Source organism: Pipra filicauda, unplaced genomic scaffold (assembly GCF_003945595.2).
Source record: "Pipra filicauda isolate LSUMZ 115617 unplaced genomic scaffold, ASM394559v2 scaffold30_size5312502_pilon, whole genome shotgun sequence".
Lineage (NCBI taxonomy): Eukaryota > Metazoa > Chordata > Aves > Passeriformes > Pipridae > Pipra > Pipra filicauda.
The window spans coordinates 4,635,394-4,654,558 of record NW_024104432.1 but is presented as its reverse complement, the minus strand read 5'-3'; the positions used below and the strand labels follow the sequence as shown (position 1 = coordinate 4,654,558).

The following is a 19,165-nucleotide window of genomic DNA, read 5'->3' as shown; positions in this document are numbered from 1 at the left end:
TTCAGCCCTTAACTCTCAGCAAACATGTTTGAAGATCATATTCTGCAAATAATAAACCTATTGCAATGGTCTTACAGTCAATATGAATCACTGACTCTCCTATATAAAGCCTAGAATCACATCTGCTGCTCAGCTAATGACAGAAGAAAGATCTCTGCTGTTCTGACCTCCAAATTTGTGGGATCCTCAATTCTGCAGCGGAGCTGGTACCATGTGTTGCCTCCCACCTCTGTTCTTACTGCTTCAAGGAAGTAGCAGACTAACACATGAGTTGCTGTTCTGTGTGAGGCTCTCAGCAGTTGCCTGAATTACTCATCTCTAAAGCCAAATTTACTCTGAAACGTGATATAAAAATGGCACCTTTCTTAATAAACTGTCTGCTTCTCATGTATATTCAACCCCATGGAATATTCAATCTCAGAAAGGTTGGAACTCTGTATGAGAGTAAAGTGAAGCACACACAAAGTATTTCCCTGCTTGGAGATGAAGCTTTTAATATAGGTTCTGATTTTTATGAAATTTTGTCACACAGGTATAATGTTTATTAAATCATGGCAGTTGCTAGTAAACTAATCAATATGAGATCATAATTGTGCTGGGTTTTGCACAAATGTAGGGGAAGGTGGAGTCTTTGCTTTCCACAATGAGCATTCTCACTATAAATGATTATCCCTCAGAATCATAATCAGTGTTCTGCTTCATCAAACTCATAGTCAACAGTCTACCTGTGCGTGTGTGCCTAGACCTGCCTGCACACTCCCTGCTAAATTTGAGAGTGTGAGGATGTCACTGAGGGCTTGGTTTAATGGCTGGGGAGAGAGGCTTGAAGGTTGAGAAGAAATGAGCCGCGGTTGAGAATACGGAGTTACACTATTTCAGTCTTTCTATTTTGAGCTAAATCATTGGAGAGACAACCGCCTTTGAATACCATAATGCCTTTTGTTTTAATGAATCCCTTTTAGAGCTTGATTTTCATACTTTTGAAGCATAATGTTAACACCATAAAACTAGACAATCTACAACATACGTTTCGGTGATGGGGAAGATATATATATTTCATTTGATAGTCAGGCTCCCTTGCAAGTCTACAGTAATCACCCATATAAGACTGATTTTCCTTTCTCTCCCCAGGTTACTTAGCTCTTTATTTCTGAGATTTGATTTCATTATCTGCAGAACATGCAGACATGTGAAATGATTGGGGATGGAATGCACGGTGCTGAAATTCCGCCTCACAATTTACAGTCACTTCAATATTTCTTATTCTGATGGAATTACGTCTTTTAAACTCATCATTTAAACTCTCCTGGGCATTGGGAAACTATTATGGAGATCTAATTATATGTCTTACTATAAACTGCCAGTAAGAACATCAACCTAAGTCAGACTGAACAAGTTCTTGGAAGCAGACACATCTCACCAACCCATAGCTCACTGCTACCATTTCTCACATGATATTCATAGAAGCACAGAATGATTTGGGTTGGAAGGGACCTTAAAGACTGTTTAGTTACACCCCACCTGCCATGGGCAGGGACACCTTCCACCAGTCCAGGTTGTTTCAAGCCCTGTCCAACCTGGCCTTGGACACTTCCAGGGATGGAGCAGCCACAGCTTCTCTGGGCAACCTGTGCCAGGGCCCGACCACCCTCACAGGGAACAATTTCTTCCCAAGATCTAATCTAACCCTACCCTCTGTCAGTGTGAAACCATTCTTCTTTATCCTGTCCCTCCAAGGCCTGTGTCCAAAGTCCCTCTCCAGCTCTCTTGGAGCCCCTTTTGGTACTGAAAGGTGCTGGAAGATCTCCTGGAAGTCTTCTCCGGGATGAACAGCTCCAACTTGCTCAGCCTTTCATTTTGAACAAGCTGGAAAACACACAGAGTTCTGTGTCTGCTAATAAGTTGCACCAATTGGCAAGATTAGAGGTCTTTTTTATGCCCCTGGGATGCAAGTCTGTAGTTAAAAAAAAAAAAAAAGAAAAGACAAAACCTAAAAGCTAAAAAAAACATCTTTCACTGTGTGGTACAGCAAGCCAGCCCAGCAGCAGGGTGCTGGTTGATGCCAGTTATTTTGTTTGTTTGCTTTTCCTCCATAGCAGGAAAAAGAAATACCAACCCTATAGTTTAAATACTACAGGTAATCCCAAAGCAGCAGGCACACCCAGGATTTCAGGTGTCACAGTGACATCTGCAGTGACACTGAGAGCAAGACAAGCAGGAAGGACACACCAAAGAGTTTGGCTGACACACCAACTGGATGCCCAGCGAGGCCCAGCGTGGTCTGTAGATCATTTGGAGGTGTGTGAGCAGAGCACCAGCTGTTCTGCTGTCACCACCACTGGTGTCCCACCTGTTAGTGCTGCTCTCCTGCCCTGCTGCCACCAGCTCTCCGTGTGTGTGTCCTCTTCCAGGGGACCAGCTGAGCTTGTTCAGTCTCTTTGAGCCGCTCGGTTTCCCCGTGAGGTGGAATAACTAAAACCATTTGTTTTCTCTTAAAGAGCAGGAATCTGTGCTGCCATTGATACCAACAGAGCAGCCTGTCTGCACTGTTTCATTTTTGTCCAGTCAAACCAGACTAAGTCTTCATATGCCTCCAAGTGGAAGGAATTGTACAGAAATTAGATTTTTTTACCAGCAATTCTGTTTATACTGAGCATTATACTCTTAGGTAGCTGTTAAGGACAATCCATCCACCTCCTGCAGACTGAGGTTTATGTTATTACTAAAGCTACTTAGAAATATTTTGTGAAATAAATACCCCAAAGAAAAAATTTCACTTCCTTACAAATTGAAAAAAAATCATAAATCGTTCAGAAATTGAATTTTGAAAGTAAAAAAAAATAAAAATTACAAAAAAAAGAAGTCTGAGAGTGTCAAAAAGTCCAGTGTGGACTTTTTTTCAGCAGTTTCAAATTTTCATTTTGAAAGTTAGCAATTTATTTTTAGCTTAGCACTGCAAATATATGCATTTACACATTAATAAATATGGAAAAATAAACTCAGGTTTTTACAATGGCCAAAAAGATTTTCCATCTTTTTCAGGCATTTTGATATTTTTTTTTTAATTTTCAGGTGTACTTGCAAAGTAAACCAAAGGAAAAATTAAAATGTACTATGTTTTTTTTAAAGATGGATTTCTTCTTCTCCTTGCAGTTTTAGGCAACAAAACTTTATTAAAAAAAATATATTAATAGGGACTGTGAAGTAGAAAGTCCAGAAATAACTGCATTACCTGTTGCATTTTGATAAATACTTTTGAACCTTTAGACTGATGTCCCGGGCTTTTTCTTTAATGGAAGGATGGCTAATAGAAATTAATGCTATTTTTAGAGATATAAGTTTGTGTGTGCAGTATTAAAAGGAGTTTTTTGCTGTCTGATTATTTTTTTGTGGCCTTAAATTATGTGGTTTTGGGTGCAATGCAGTTTAACCTTTTGGACAGTTATAAAAAGCAGAATAATGTCAACTTCCCATTAGTAGCTACTACAGTTAGTATCTAGGATGGTGATTTTTAATATGGAAAGCTGTCATCATTTTAGGACTCAAAACACCTGTGCTTGTTCTCGTGGCTAAAAGAATTCTTCACACCACTCTCTGAGACAAAACATTCTGATTTAGAATTTCTTTTTATCAAACAGATGGTTGGATGTGTTGTTCTTAAAAGGTCCTTTCCAACCTTAACAATTGTTTGAAAAATGTCCTCTCCTCAGGGTTGTCTTTTCCAGATCACATCCTGCAAACCTCTGAGGAGCACATATTGTGTAGACACAGGACTGAAAAACAAAACCAGATAAATTAAAGAAGTTTTGCTTTCTATAGCATAGCACTGTGTGTATAGGGCTTCCTACAGCAATAATCTCAGTTCCTCCCTTATGGCCTCTGAATTTCATGTTTTATCTCATTTTCTCACACCCGTCCTTCTCCTCTCTGCTGCTGCCTCATCTGTAGCTCACTTTTTTACTCCAGGCTGGTTGGTGAAATGCAGGAAGATGTGAGGCTGGTTTTGGCTCCTGCTCAGCCAGTACCCACGTGGTGGTTGCCCAGCTGGTACCTTTGTTAGTACACTGGCCAGCCAGCTACTGACTTCACAGAACAAATTTCCCTCCACAGGACTCTAATTCGGGTCACTGTTCTCCTACCCAGACAATTTTTCATCAGACTCCAGCTATTCAGCATCCTTAAGATCTTTTTCTCTCTGTCAGATGGTTTTAAAATTGGCCAAGAGATTAAAATGTGTTTGAAAAAATGGGCAGTTACTGTAATTTCTGAGCCTAATTTCTTCAGAAAACCAGTCAGAAACAAAAGCATTTATGATCAAGACTGTGGTCCTGTTCTGCTCTACTCTGTGATCTGCAACTTCTAGAAATTGGTATTGTAGAACTATAGCATGTTACTATCCATAAATAAACACCTCAATATGATTTCTGCAGTGAAATGTAAGGATTTTTTCCCATATGACTTTCCAAGAATGGGTTTCAGGTGTGGCTGTCCTTGTTATTGATGATTTAATCTCAGCTAGTTTACAGACTGAAAGTTGAAAGATAAGAACTTCCAAGATTCTTGCATTGGTTTGGATGAGCTGTCTCCCTCTTTCTGACGAATGTTGCTTGAGTTTAGGATATTTATTGCTTTCTTCTCAGTGTCTGCTTTCCCAATAGCCACTAATAACACCCTAGGAGTGGTGACATGGGGTACTCAGGATCAGGTTTGGACATTTAGGCAAGAACTAATATTAATGGTGACTGCGCTATGGTGTCTTTCTATCAGCCACACCCTCAGACTTGTTCATCCACATACTTTGCAGCAGCCAAAAAAAAAAAAAAAAAAGTCTATATCCTGGTCATATTTGCCCTTTTTATACCTCCAATCAGTTCTTTATGTATCATGTAGTAAGTACATCTTTTCACATGACCCTTTTATATATTTGACTGGTCATTTCTGGTCATTTCGAATTCCTTGTGCTAAGCTGTGGTCTTGCAAATATCTTTGTAAGACACATGGTGGACTTTGGGCACGATATTCATTAGTCTGTTATCAACCATTTTCTCTAGAGCACCTCCCTTCAATCTACAATTATTATACTCCTTATCTTTTAGTCATAGGTGTCCTGAGTTGGAAGGGGCCCACAAGGATCATCAAATCCTGGATTTGATTATTGATCAAATACTGCTTCAGTAGCTATATCAGCCTACAAGTCAAACTTTCTAAGGGTTAAAGTTGATGAGGCAAATACCTCCTGTAATTTATTCGTGCAAATTTGGTAAAACAAAGATCTGGGGGAGAACATCTTGATCATACTCAGTTTTTATCAACTTCATAGGCCTCTGAAAGTGCTCACAGTTTGGTGTCCTTTGTTTAATATGGGTTACAACAGTCTGAAGTGGGTAACAGCCTTCAGAATGTTCTTAGGTTTATTTGTCATATATTTCTGTTTTGGCTCTTGAGCGGCAGCGTGTCTCCATTTGCTCTTTATGTCAGTCACTTCCACATAGATTAAGTTGTATTGCTGTTTATAAATGCTATTTGTGGTAAAAAAAAAGAACTGTTTAGCACTTTGAAACCTGCCAAAAATTGACATAGACTCCAGAGACACTCTCAGAATAAAAGCCATGAATATTAACTTGTGGAATTAGACTGATGGGACACCTAAAACTGAAAAAACGTGTTCTGTTGGAGCAGATTTTATTGCAGCTAACCCATACAATGTGAATTATGTTATGGATAGACACTTATAGAATGTTTTCAGTCTGTAGACTTAAATCTCTCTATTCAAGTATAGGCATAGGTTTCTTCTTTACATTATGTAAATGCTTTGAAGAAAACACAGGACTTCCTCCAAAAGAGGAAATCTTATCATCATCTTTTTACAGCAAAGCTCCTGTCTCATACATAGACCAGATGACTTGCAAATGCTTCAGGGAGGGCCAGCAGCACCTAGAAATTAAATCTTGCTGCTCTGGATCATGACTAACTTACTTGATTTTCTTTTGTTTGTTTGTTTATCCCCTCTTCCTTCTGCTGTGTTCTACAAAGACAAGCAACTTACTGTCCAGTTTTAGAAAAAGAATCTGAAGCTGCCTCAGTTTAGCTATTCTGTGTTGTACCAGCACTAGGAGGTACACAGCATCTGTGTATTAAGATATAAGCCCAAGGGAAGCATGAGTGCTCAGATAGCAAAACAGGATCTTCAGAAGAAAACAGTGAACCCAATTCTAATCCAAGTTACCATTAGATAACAAACTCCTTTCAGTGTCTCAAAGAAGATGAAGAGCCAAAGAAATAAAAAAACACCCAAAGAAATAAAAAAACTCATATTTAGGGGGCAGTGTGAAGAGGAAAGAGAGAACTCTGAGGATTCACACCAGCTGATGTCAGTTATGGAAATTGGGTGATGACATGAGGAAGTGGTTTTCCTTCAGTCTCCCTTACAGTCAACAGATAGTTCCTCTTTGGAGGGTGATTTGGGGTTTCAAGGATGCATTTTGCATTAAGCTCATATTTCTTTGTATAGAGGGAGTCACAAACAAACTGCTTCCTAATTCAGGCACCCCAAAAATAAGAGCCCAAAGGTAGTTTGTGTAAATAGGCCTTTGACTTTCAAGCCAGTCAACAGTGCAGCAATTGGGGCACTTCTGGGAGGGCTGGGGAAGCACGTTCTCCCTCTTCATTACCATAAAAGTAGCTTCTGACGTGCCCCTTATTGCAGACAAGAGGACACTAGGTAAAGTTATAAATCCTGAAGGTAGCTTTTTGTAATTCAATATCTGTATAATTTAAGGAGAGCTAAAAACACAGAAAGAGCAGGTCATGGCCCTTCACTGAGCTTCACATAACACTGAGAATTTGTAAGGGAGTTGATGTTGATACAGTGTTCAAAGATGCAAAATTTCATGCAAGTGTTAAGTACTAGCAGAATATCCAAGAAGGTTATATTTTCAAAATCTAATCTTGCATGAATGTTTACTAAAGATTTATTCTGTAAAGGCAAAGTTGAAGCAAGGCCACACTTAAATAGATGATCCACAGGAATCTTGCCAAGGTTGTGCTGCATTCCCTCTCAAAGAGGAGGTGTTGGCTGTTTCCAAGGGGAAGTGCAGTGTTATTGGTAATATTGCCCCATTCTGTTGCATGAAACTGCTCCTTGACAAAATTTTGATGTTCTTAAAGGGAGCCAGCCCTAAGTCAATCTAAATGTCTCTGAACCCGAGGCCACCTGTGGCATCAGCTTGTACTCATTAGAAACTCAGCTCCTTTCCCTTGTTGCTTAGTACATTTGTTTTCGTCTGAGGTGACTCCAGTGCTCTTGAATATGGAAATCTGGGAGCTGGCTTCCCAAAAGCAGTCTATCAAATGCTAATACAGATTTATTTCTGTGCCAGTGCTACGTGTTTATGGCTTGGATTTATTTAATGTGGGTGAGCTGTGTTGCGTGTACATCTTTAGTATGTTTTTCCAGCAGCTTCTACAATGGTAATAGGCAGGAGTCCTCTGTAACCCTGGCTTAGAAAGCAGAGATAGCAAAGCTCCACTTGATAAAGTCCTTTATTCTTTCATCTTCCACTGAATTTATGGCCTTAACACAACAGAGGTAGGAATACCCTGAATGTCACCATCTTGGACTGAAAGAACTCTGAGCCCCTGGCATGCTGTTCAATATTCCACTTTTTGTCTGCTCTCATTTGGTAGAAAAACTGGTGTATTTACTATAGGAAAGGAAATTTAGATACATATCAAAAAATCTGATCTAAAAAATTAGAGACGATGAACTGTTACTTTAATTTTAGTTAATAATGGTCTTGGCTTGAACTTCTTTGAGTGCACATGTCTTTGTCTCCCTCAAAATGCACTCCTAGAGGTTTATCACTGTGACATTGAGGTTTTTATGGTGCTCTGAAGTGCTTCAGAGGAAATGGAGAGTGCTTTAATACTGCTGATTTACTCTTTCAGGTCTGCACTAATTTCCGTACTGCCTAATTACAAGGCTGTGTTTAATTTACTCTACACATAATGTTTACTGATGCACATATGGTGCCATATTTCAGGAACCTGTGCCCATATCAGGTAGTTTTGGGTAAGGCTGCAGTGTGTAACATTTTGATCAAATGAGGGAAACTTTGATCTGCAGCATAATACCCATGATGGATTATTCTTGTCTGGCAAAAGCCATAGTGTAGTAACTATGGCTGCTTTTGCTTTTTGAAATAGAGACTTGATTTTATATATATTTTTTTTTTCTAAACTGAGTGAAGCTGTGAGCACAGAGGGTTGGCCTTTCAAAGTAGCTTGTGAAGAATTATGAGGCAAAACTCAGTGACAGCTATATTGCATTAGAGAAGATTACTGCACATAGTTTGTGTATTATTCTTCAAATAATGAGTCTTCATAAAAGCTCACATATTTCAAAAAATCTTTGTGCTCACTTCAGGACCTTTAGAAGATGCCAAGCTCTGTAATCACAGCAGAGAAACAAGTATGGAGTTTTTAGAACTCTTTTTAATAAAAGACACTGTAAATGTGGGAAATTTTGAACGGAAAACTATAATGTTGCTACATCAAAAAAAAAAAAAAAAAAAAAGGCAAAAATCCCAAACGAAACCACAAACCAGAGAGGAAAAAAATTATATGACAATTTTACATAAAGAAGCTTACATTGTTCTATATTGTCAGCTAGAGACTGACCTGTAGCCACATCAGCTAAAGAAACTTACAGAAGCTTGGATACATAAAGAACCAGATTTTAGATTCATAAAGAATCAAAATTAGCTTCAAATTTTGATGCTCATTATCAATAATACAGTAGCATGAGGTAGAGAGCACAGTAAATGTGGAGGGAAGCACAGTCCTTTGAAAAGACTTCTATAAAGTTGTCTTCCTAATGGGTTTATGAGCAGTGGCAAAGTACATAGAATTTAATTTCCAAATGGGATTTCAACACTGCATTTGTGTCTTAATTGACATTAATTTTGTAATTTTGTTCAGTAGTGCTATTTCTAAGTGTTGTGAAATGTCTTTAATATTACTTTCTACTTGTAGAAAGCAACCAGAGATACAAAAAGTTTTGTTTTCGGTTTTTACTTTGTAGAAATTGCTGCAAAGGAGAAGAAAAGAAATAAAGCAAAAACAAAACTAGAAACACCCACCCCACAAAAAAACCTAAACCACAAACAAACAAACAAACAAACAAACCCCCAAAAAAACAAAAGAAAATGAAAAAATAGCCAATCAAAAAACAAACAAACAAAAAAAAAAACCAAAAAACCAACAAGCAAACAAAAAACAACGAAAAACAAACCCAACTCTATAAGCCAGGCTGTGATCTTGCTGCAGTCAGGGCTTTCTTGAAAGGCATGGATGAAAATTGATAGCATCAGATATCAATCATCTCTGTCCATGGGGCAGGATCCATTTGTGACTTCGAGTGGCTCTTGGAAAGGATGATGAGAAATCCATTTTTGCAGCACAAGATCAATTTTTAATCTTGTTTCAGCCATTGTCTGGCACTCCGATAGACAGGTCTACCCAAGGGCTGTCATCAGCTTTCACTGGGCTAAATCTCTAGGCCTTAGAGAAGCTGATGATAATATTTAGTGTGCCAGCCTACTCTTGAAGCTGGGGTAGGTGAGAATGCAAGAGTGACACGTGTAGCATTTACTCTATTAAACCTTTAAAGCTTATTGCACCTGACTGCCTTTAAGTGAAGTTGTTACACATTTTTATTATACTGAGGATAACTTCATTAAGGGCTTTCATAGGCAATTAATTTCCCATTTTGACCAAACAGCTATTTAACCTCCCCAAAACAGGTTTTTCCTCAATTATTTTTTTTATTTACTGTATTTATAAAAAGTACATATATAAAGAACCCATAAAGCTCCACAGCCACTCTACTTGATTTAAATATTTCAGCAGACCCTGAGACACCGCATGAAGCTACACAATGTGTTGTGGTTCCTGATTTAACCTGTGGATGTTTAGTTCATTATTTTTATCTTTGCTCATTACCCTGCCCTTTGTCACACCCCTTTTGCATCAGACCCTCTAGATGTGCAGTCTTGTGACATTTTGCACACTTTACAATCCTCTTCAGTTTTCACAGCGTTATTTTTAAAAGTCCTAACCCTCTTTTTCTCTACTGGGGTAACCTCCTATAGTCTTTCCCTTCTTTGTTCCTACATGTGATTTCCTGTTCTGCAATTTCATCCTTCCACATTCACCTTATCACAAATCTACCTTGCCAGGTCATACAAAATGCAAAATTTAATCTCTGTCTTTCACTTCTGGGTTCTTGGACTTCACTAAAACTCTTCAATGTCTGTTCAATCCCTACCTGTATTTCTGTTTTTCCAACATTTTTGATGGGAATCTCTGTACTCTTCACTACCTGTTAATGCCCTGTGTAAATTTTTATTGCTAGAAACAATAAATATTTAGTATTATCCCAGAACTGCAGTCAGAGTTTGGTTTTCATTGTTCTATCCAGACATAAAAGACAGAATTCATGTCCTGATTAACACTTGTGTTTGAGGGGTATGTGGATGTCTTTCCCCCAAATATACAATTTTTTCTCTGCTTTTATGTAACTGCAGTCATATTATTAGCAAGCCTCAGGCTTGCTCTTGATGAAAAATGTTTTTTTTTGAAAATGTGGTTTAAAATTTTATGTCATAAAAATTGATAAACCATCCATCTCACCCCCTCAAAAACAAACAAACTTACACCTAAGTGCTTGGTAACTGGCTTCTTCTGTGCTTCATATCATCTGCCATTTTGAGGAAGCCTTTGCAGTGGCCTGTGACTAGAAAGAATGTTTTTCTGTGTGTGTGTCTTATGCTGTTTTAAAGTTCTGGTCAAAAGTTGTCATTTCAATTGTTTTTTATCAGTAAATTCACCCCGTTTTTTTTCCTGATTAGGGAAGTTTCTCTTTAGAGAGAAGAAACCTCACACATGTAAAAACATATTAAGTATTTCAAACCAAAAGAGAGAAAGTTTAGATTAGATATAAGAGAGAAATTGTTGGCTATGAGGATGGGGAGGCCCTGGCACAGGTTGCCCAGGGAAGCTGTGGCTGCCCCTGGATCCCTGGAAGTGTCCAAGGCCAGGTTGGACAGGGCTTGGAGCAACCTGGTCTAGTGGAAGGTGTCCCTGCCCATGGCAGGGCTGTGGAACTAAATGATCTTTAAGGTCTCTTCCAGCCCCAACTACTTCATGACTCTATAAAGTATTACCCGAGTTTTTATCTTAGGCTCAAATCTTAAATATTTTTATTCAATGTATTCCAGTAATCTGTAGTTTGAGTGTCCAAGTGCTACATGCTTTAAATGTAAATCTTTTTTGCTCTTTAATCCATCTAGACATAACTGATGGCATTACTGTCCACATCCCCAAAGTCACCATTTTTTGATCACCTTTTCATATGACGTACTTTGCAGAATTGACTGGGACTTTCTCTTTAGCACTACACTGCAGAAGCTTCTAATGGTCACTGCCCTATTCTCCAGAACTCAATTTCACAGCACATTGGAGGTGACACACTTTAACTACAGTGGAGAAAACTTTATTTTCATCCCTTTCAATTAAATTAATACCTGTTTGGGAGTGCTCTGCAGGTGCAAACTGGAGTTGAGTTGCAGTGCACTTTAAATGGAAAATGGTGAATAAGGTGCTCCTTGGTAAACTTTTGTTACAGATACTGCCAGGCTTTATAAAGTTTAACAACCTGTTAGAGTCATTAATCTCCTGCTGTGACTTTACCTTCCAGTGTAAGGATTAGACATTTAATTCTTTACTAGACTGTAAGTAGCACTGAGACATTTTGGTCCTAAAATTGTTATATAGCCATGGAAAACATCATTTTGGTGGGCATTTAACCTCTTTGAGCTCAATTATAGCTGTGAACCAACAATGATAAAACAGCCCTAAACAGTGTTTAGAACAGTACAACATGATGCTATCAAAAACAGCAATTTGACTGTGCACCATAAACTGACTGAATTGACTGAACTGGAAAGACATAAAATCTGCCTTGTGCTACACCATTCATTGCTTTTAAAAATATTTGCAGGTTTTGATGTTTTCATTCTATGTTTTCTTTTTTTTGTTGGCCACCCTGGCAAATTTATTATTCTTTTAGTTTTATGTTGATTAATAAAGTTTTCTACTGTGACAAATTGAATTAAGCAAGACCTTAATTTAATGTACTTCCCCCTCTAACAAATGAAGTTTCATGTAGTGGAAACTACCCACGCTTTGAATTCACCTCTAGCTTAAAAATTCAGTGTGGGGAGGGGAAAAACCTAAAGCATTGTCTTATGGGTAATAGTTTTTGTCATAATATTTACATCAGAATGCAGCATAAATTAAGGCATTGCAGAGACATTTGCTAATGTAGGTACGTGCAGGAGCTCTCGTGCTGGTTTGAGAATAAAATATGATGTGCTTTTGCTGCTTGTTTTATGAGCATTTAAATTCAAGCCACAAGACTTCTCCCGTTCCCTTCTAAGCTGATGTTACTTGTATGAAACAGTGAAATCCCTGGATGCAAAGCCACCACTTTGGCTGGACTTTGTTGCACTCTGCAGGGGAACATACAAGATTAGTTTTCCACTAGTTATTTGCCTTGATGAATAGCCCTAATTGGATCAAATAGACTGGTAATGGGAAGCCAATACTTTCAAATGTCTCGTCTTGTGCCATTAATATTACCTTGTCATGTATCCATTTGAGCTGTTGGATGAATGTCTAGCCTTCACACTCCTGTCACATTTAACAAATGATTTTGTCAAGTCATTCTTTATAGCTTGTGGTGAAGGATGGCAAAATTTGTGGTCTCCTGCGTACATAAAACCCATTAACTAAACCTTTCAGCTTCAATGCAAGGGCATCCTAAAACTCAGATAACAAATTTCTAAAGAAATTATAATTCCTGTTTACAGGAGGGGGCAGAAATATGCTGCTGATATCTATGATTAACACAGCAGAGGGAAATAGAATTCATTAATTTTGTATTTATCAAACCTGTGACAGTCAGAATTCAGATTTATTTTTTTTCAGCTGCTGCAATTATGAACCTCATAAGGCAACACACAGTTGCCATTAGAAATGAGATATCCATTTAATTCATTAATTTTGTTTCAGATAGAACTCTACTGTATATTTGCTATGTGAAACCCCAAATTACTGGTTAGCTGATGCTCTTGCTCTCCTTTTTATTGATTTCTGGTATGTGGTTGTAGATTGAAGATATTTAACACTGATGAAAATAAGCTGCTTCCTTGAACATCCTGAGATTTTCTTAGAATTCCATGGGCCATATTGTTATAGCCAGATCTATAACACCACATTAACTTTGATCAAAAGTTGAATTGAATAAGAACCCTTTGGAACAGATACGTCCTTATGGGACAATGCAAACAGAAAAGTGTCAGTGTTCATTTAGCATTTAAAGTAAGTTTTTTTCAGTGCAGTGGACAGTAGGTTTTACTGACATATTGAACTCGAGCAAGTGGATTTTCTTAAGGATTTTTCACTGAGTAGGAGCTGGAAATCACATGGGATTTTCAAAATCTTTGTGTGTTCCTTTGGAAATGCCACCATTTGGCCTGTTTCAGTACAATGGGCATCAAAGTCTAGCTACAGATACACAAGTGAGGCATCTGACCCCAGAGCAGATTTTCCCAGCAAGCACTGGGAGATGGACATCTGCAAAAGGTGATCAAGCAAGTTTATGATGCACCTTCTCTGGCAGTGTGTCTCCCTTAATGCTGGCTACAGGTGAAACCCTTCCTTTAACAGGGAATCACAGAATATCCTGAGTTGGAAGGCACCTACAAGGATCATTGAGTCCAGCTCTTGGTTGTCCTGCACAGGACAACCCCAAGAATCTCACCATGTGTCTCAATTTTCAAGTTAGAGGATTGATGTACATAGTGATTGGAAATGTATCAGCCACAGAATGCAGGGTGCTGTGCTGGTGCACTATTTTCTGACTCTTGTCATCTTAGAATATGAGGGTTTTTTGCAATGCTTTGATGTATTTGAAGCGATATTAGTGTTTATTATGAGAAAACTATTCCTGGATAGGGATCTCACTGTGTGAGATGCTGTGCAAACAGACCCAAAGGATGGTCCAAAAGAGCTTTTAATGCAAGAATAAAATAAGAGTCAGCAAGTGGATAGCAGCAGATTGAGGAGAGGAAAAAAAGAAAGAGTACAAGATGTAAATGTAATAGGTGGTGGCAAACACACACCAGCTTCCTAACTCTTGGCAGGTCTCTGATATATTCTTCTTCTTTTCTTTTTGTCTTTTCCCTCTGCCTGTTTGCATGTGTTACTGACTTAGCTATTCTGAGCCCCTTTAATCATTTTGGAAGTGGAGAAAAACGTTCCAGATAGAATCTGAGTAGAATTAATTTTTCAGGGAAATTGAGAACTGCTGGGTTTAATACACTGACTGCTGTAGTTGTGATGGAAATAAAAGGAACACCTCACACAAACACATATATGGTATTTTACTTTGCTTGTTTTTACTGCACGACTCAGGGATTGAATGAAAATTCAAAGTTAGCTTTGCCCTTATTCAAATAGAGCTGAGAATTGCTGCCATCAAGCAGCAAATGCATCTTGGTGTATTTACAGTGCCTAACAATATACCAGTTTTCAGTATGATTGGGTGTTTTGATGACACCTTGTCTAGCTAAAGCTTTCTTATCTGGACTGCAAAATAGAGAAAATTACCTTTCTGGATGTTTCATCCAACTAAAAATGTATGATTTAAGGAGACTAATGGCTACCCAGGCCTCCAGGCTGAATAGCTCTCAGCTTGTGTTCCAGTCCAGTTTTTCATTCTTAACAACCAAAAAGCTGGGGAAGGCATACTCAAAATGTTTCTGATCCACAATCCTACAGAGCAGTTATGCTTCCAGGAAGAATTATTTAAGATTTCAGTCATCTTTCTGGCTGTCTTTCAAACTTTAGTGAAGTTTGACACTAATTAGTGGTTATCAATAAAGTAGAGAAGAAGTTAGTGGCATCATTCTTACAGTAATATTGTTTCAAACAGATGTTTTTATGAAGTAACAGGTGTTAAATCTTCAGTAACTTATAGGATGTGGGGTTTTTTTCCTTTGTAATAAACTATGGTGTGTTTTCTAATCCGCCTGGAAAATGCTTAAATGGGTTTTCTGTTTATACCTGCTGAAAGTATTTGAAAAAGAATATGAAGCACAAGGCATCTGCTACATGAAATATTAATTATTGCACGGAATACTATTCAGTGCAGGAATTAAAGAAGGCTTAGAAATATTCAAGCTAATATTTTTAATGGTTGCTTGAAGTTAAGCTCCTTAATCCATATTTGGCTTTTAAGTGAGCCGAACTGTTTTTTCAAGTAGTGGGGAGCTTTCAGTTCTCATCAATTTGCAATGTCTTAGGCAGGTAATCACCATCATCCTGTATAGATCCATTCAGTCCAGTAGGATTAGGTGTATGCCAGCATGAATCCCACGAGAGTTTGGCAGAGCCTAGGCCTTTAAGTGTTTCATTTTGTGTGCTTGTTGGAAATATTTAACTTGGAGAAAAGAAGGAAAAAAATTGCAAACTTCCATGTATTGCTGTGAGATGTGAGACATCAACGCTTAAATATGAATAGCCAAGAATAGTGGGAATGGATATGGATAACTGTCCTTTATTTACTGGTCTGCTTTCTTTTGTCACAGCTACGGAAGGCAGTGATGGATCATATATCAGATTCATTCCTGGAGACCAATGTCCCATTACTGGTTCTCATTGAGGCTGCAAAAAGCGGGAATGAGAAGGAAGTGAAGGAATACGCTCAGGTCTTCCGTGAACACGCCAACAAGTTAGTTGAGGTAAGTGACCTTATTGACTCAGCCAGGTTTCCATCTTCCATCTCTAGGAGAGGCAAAAAAAATGGATGAAATGTTGCAATTATAGTTTCAGGAGTTTTGGCCAGCTTTATCCCAGTGATTGCACAGGAAATGCCTGGATGACTGGCAGAGGAAGTGTGCGCTATGTTTTAGCAGCTCATTAAAGCACTTGAGCACCTTAAAAGTGGTATTTCCAGTATTTTTCCAAAAAGCAGGAGCGACAAGAAGTAAATTTCAGTTCAGGTTTACTAACTATACATTTGGTCTTAATCCCTATTAAGTAAAAAGCCAAATAGGGGCTTCACAATGCTGTATCTGGTGGCCAAAGGCTGCTCTAGACTTGTCAGTCTGAACTAAAACAGGGAAAATTACATCTGGAGAAGTCATAGCCTTAAGAACACATAAAGTCTTGAAAGGTCTGTATATCATATATAAATATATATATTTATAGTATCTTCTCTTTCTGAAGAGACATACTGTGCAAAGTCAACCAATGGTAATTTCAAGTCTTCAGGGATGATATAGAAGTAGCTTTATTTATTTATAAATAAATTTAAATGTAATATATTTTATTTATTTATTTATTTGTCTGTTTGTTTATTACCGTGAGGAGTATAAAATATAATGATTGAAACCTTGGATCCACATTGAATGGACTTTTATTAAAATGCGAATGTCCATCTCAGTTTGTCCTTTAACTGATCAAGAACTATGAAAAAATACTTCTATTTCTTTAAGACAAATATAACTCAGTGATTTGCTTGATAATATTTTGTGGCATTATCGACTTTTCTGTACTAGCATCATTTTGAAGACTGTGCAACACACTTGCTAGTGTTCTTTAGCAAAGGAAAATGCTGTTGGGGAACTACTGATTTAACGAGTATTGAACTATACCTTTGAATGTCTGCTGTTCTTAAAACAGGCCTCATCCTAATTCTGTAGTGCCTGAGCTGAAGGAAGGAGTAAGGGTTTCTTGGTTACTATTGACTAAAGCTTTGTTACTGTCTCCTTGTAACTGGAGCTGTGGCAATGTAGATATGTACAGGGAAAAAAACCCCAAATAAACTGAAAACCCCTCCACAGTATTCATAGTTATTTTAGAGTGTCAGTCAGAGTTCTAGTCTTATATTCAATGAACATATGGGGTTAGTATTGTAGCAGTCACTTCCTCCACCGATTTGGAACAAAGTTTTGTGATGACAGCATTATTAAAAAGTTAAAAATTACTAAGTAGATGTATTAAAATTATCATAGGAGATATTGACATGAAAGGAGAAATACATTTTAGATGTGTTGTTAAAAAAACCCACAAAACAACCAAAAATAACCCAAAAAACACTCACAAGGAAAACCCACACCACCTTTTACCTGGAAGAAGAAAGAACCAAGATGGTGTTAAACTGACAGAGGGCAGGTTTAGGTGAGATCTTAGGAGAAAATTCTTCCCTGTGAGGGTGGTGAGGCCCTGGCACAGGTTGCCCAGAGAAGCTGTGGCTACCCCTGGATCCCTGGAAGTGTCCAAGGCCAAGTTGGACACGGCTTGGAGCAACCTGGGCTAGTGGAAGGTGTCTCTGCCCATGGCAGGGGTTGGAATGAGATGGGCTTTAAGGTCCCTTCCAACTCAAATTGTTTTATGGTTCTGTGATTCTATGAAATCCCACCAAAGAGCAGTTACAGTTTTCTGGCTTCGGTTTTACAAGCCTGACATTACATTAGACTCATATTTTAGACCAAACTGGAGTTTGGTTAATGATTTTTAACATTATCTTTAGGTACCCCGCCAACAAAGCAGTGCTGATAGTAACAATAGATGTCTTGGGCTTAATACTTGATTTTTTTTTTTTTTTCCATTTAGGTTATTCCAGAGTATTAGGAGGAGATTCCTAATTAATTCTTGTATGTTTGGGACAGCTGGTACTAGTTTCTGGGTTCATCCATATTCTTTTCCAAGGATAGGTTCTTTTAGGTGGATCTTGCCCTTTTAGTTGTAAGGACTATCTCTGTTTCAGGTGAAAAGTGTCTTGAAGAAATTAATTTCTAGAGCAAGTGAATTTTGAAACCCAGATTTCAAATTCCTCAGGCTGCACAAGGAAATAAGTATTTGGAACAGATTTATGTCCCTTCTCCACTAGATTTTACACTTAAAATAGTTTCCTCATTTTTATTTATTGATGCACAATGGAATCTCAGCAGATGGGCTTCTGTGGCTTTGTGGGTCAAGTATTTTGCAAATAGTAAAATGTGGTTTAAAGATGAGACATAATCAAGTGACTATGAAATGTAAGATCCTTTCCCAGGCACGGGGCCAGAATTCCTTGCAAATATATGCAAACACAGCTCCACTGAAGTATGTGGAGTTGCACTTACTCATGTCAGAGGAATTTGGCACTGCAAATTCAATACTGGGAAAACTCAGTAGTATTAATCAATTTTAAAATCAGAATCTGAATTTCTTGGATGTCTTACCAAGCTCAATAGAGAGCCTATCAAAAGGTCAGGAAAAATAATCCATGTTTTAATACTTCGTTACACAAAACCTGCATTTTAACATCCTGAGGAAAAAAAAATGCAGTTCTTGATATTGGATGAATACAAATGGCAAAATTTTCTTTGTATGGCCAATGCATTTTAAAAAATACCTGCTGTAAGCATGAGGCTTATGGAGGTTAACTTCCTTTTATAGTCCATATTGCAGAATACTCAAATCTTCTCTCAAAAGCTGTTTTCATTATATATATATATGTTTTCCCTTCCCCATAATCTTAACATTAATAACCACAAAGCTGAATTGTCATTTCTCTGGGCATTCACTGACAACCAGGTTTGTCTATGGGTTTTGTTGAAAACACAGAGCAAGGTGGTACCTTACTATGATGTAAATCATCCAAAACAAATCAAATTTATTTTATCTGTCATAAAGACTCTGGGGGTTAAAAATAATAATATAATAAAACAGAATTCAGATGGTACCACTGCAGGCTTGGAGGGCTGACTATTTTCCCTCCAATCATTTCTCAGCAGTCACCTCTCATTTTTTTTCTGCCTTCTGAAACTGAGGTTAGAGAAGTGATGGTGCCTTTCCAGGTCATGATCTTTACCTCATGAATCCCTTCAGTGTTTTTTAAAAAAATATCTCTTAATGATTGAAAGTCAGTAAATGCCTGAGTTGTAATGCCAGCTTCAGATATGACCTTGGGAAGTCATTTAACTTCTCTATCCAGGCACCTTCATTTGTAGCATAAGGTTAATGACAGATAATTCACATACCTGCCACACAA

At 37.9% G+C, this 19,165-nt stretch overlaps 1 protein-coding gene across 3 annotated transcripts in view; it reads left to right on the top strand.

Moving 5' to 3' along the window:
- Positions 1-19,165, top strand: part of CTNNA2 (catenin alpha 2) — a 407,233-nt gene that overhangs the window by 289,171 nt on the left and 98,897 nt on the right. For all 3 annotated transcript variants that reach the window (XM_039383431.1, XM_039383432.1, XM_027729292.2), the window contains one exon: positions 15,714-15,866. In XM_039383431.1, coding sequence (XP_039239365.1) covers positions 15,714-15,866 — 153 coding nt within the window. The remainder of the gene's footprint in view (positions 1-15,713; positions 15,867-19,165) is intronic.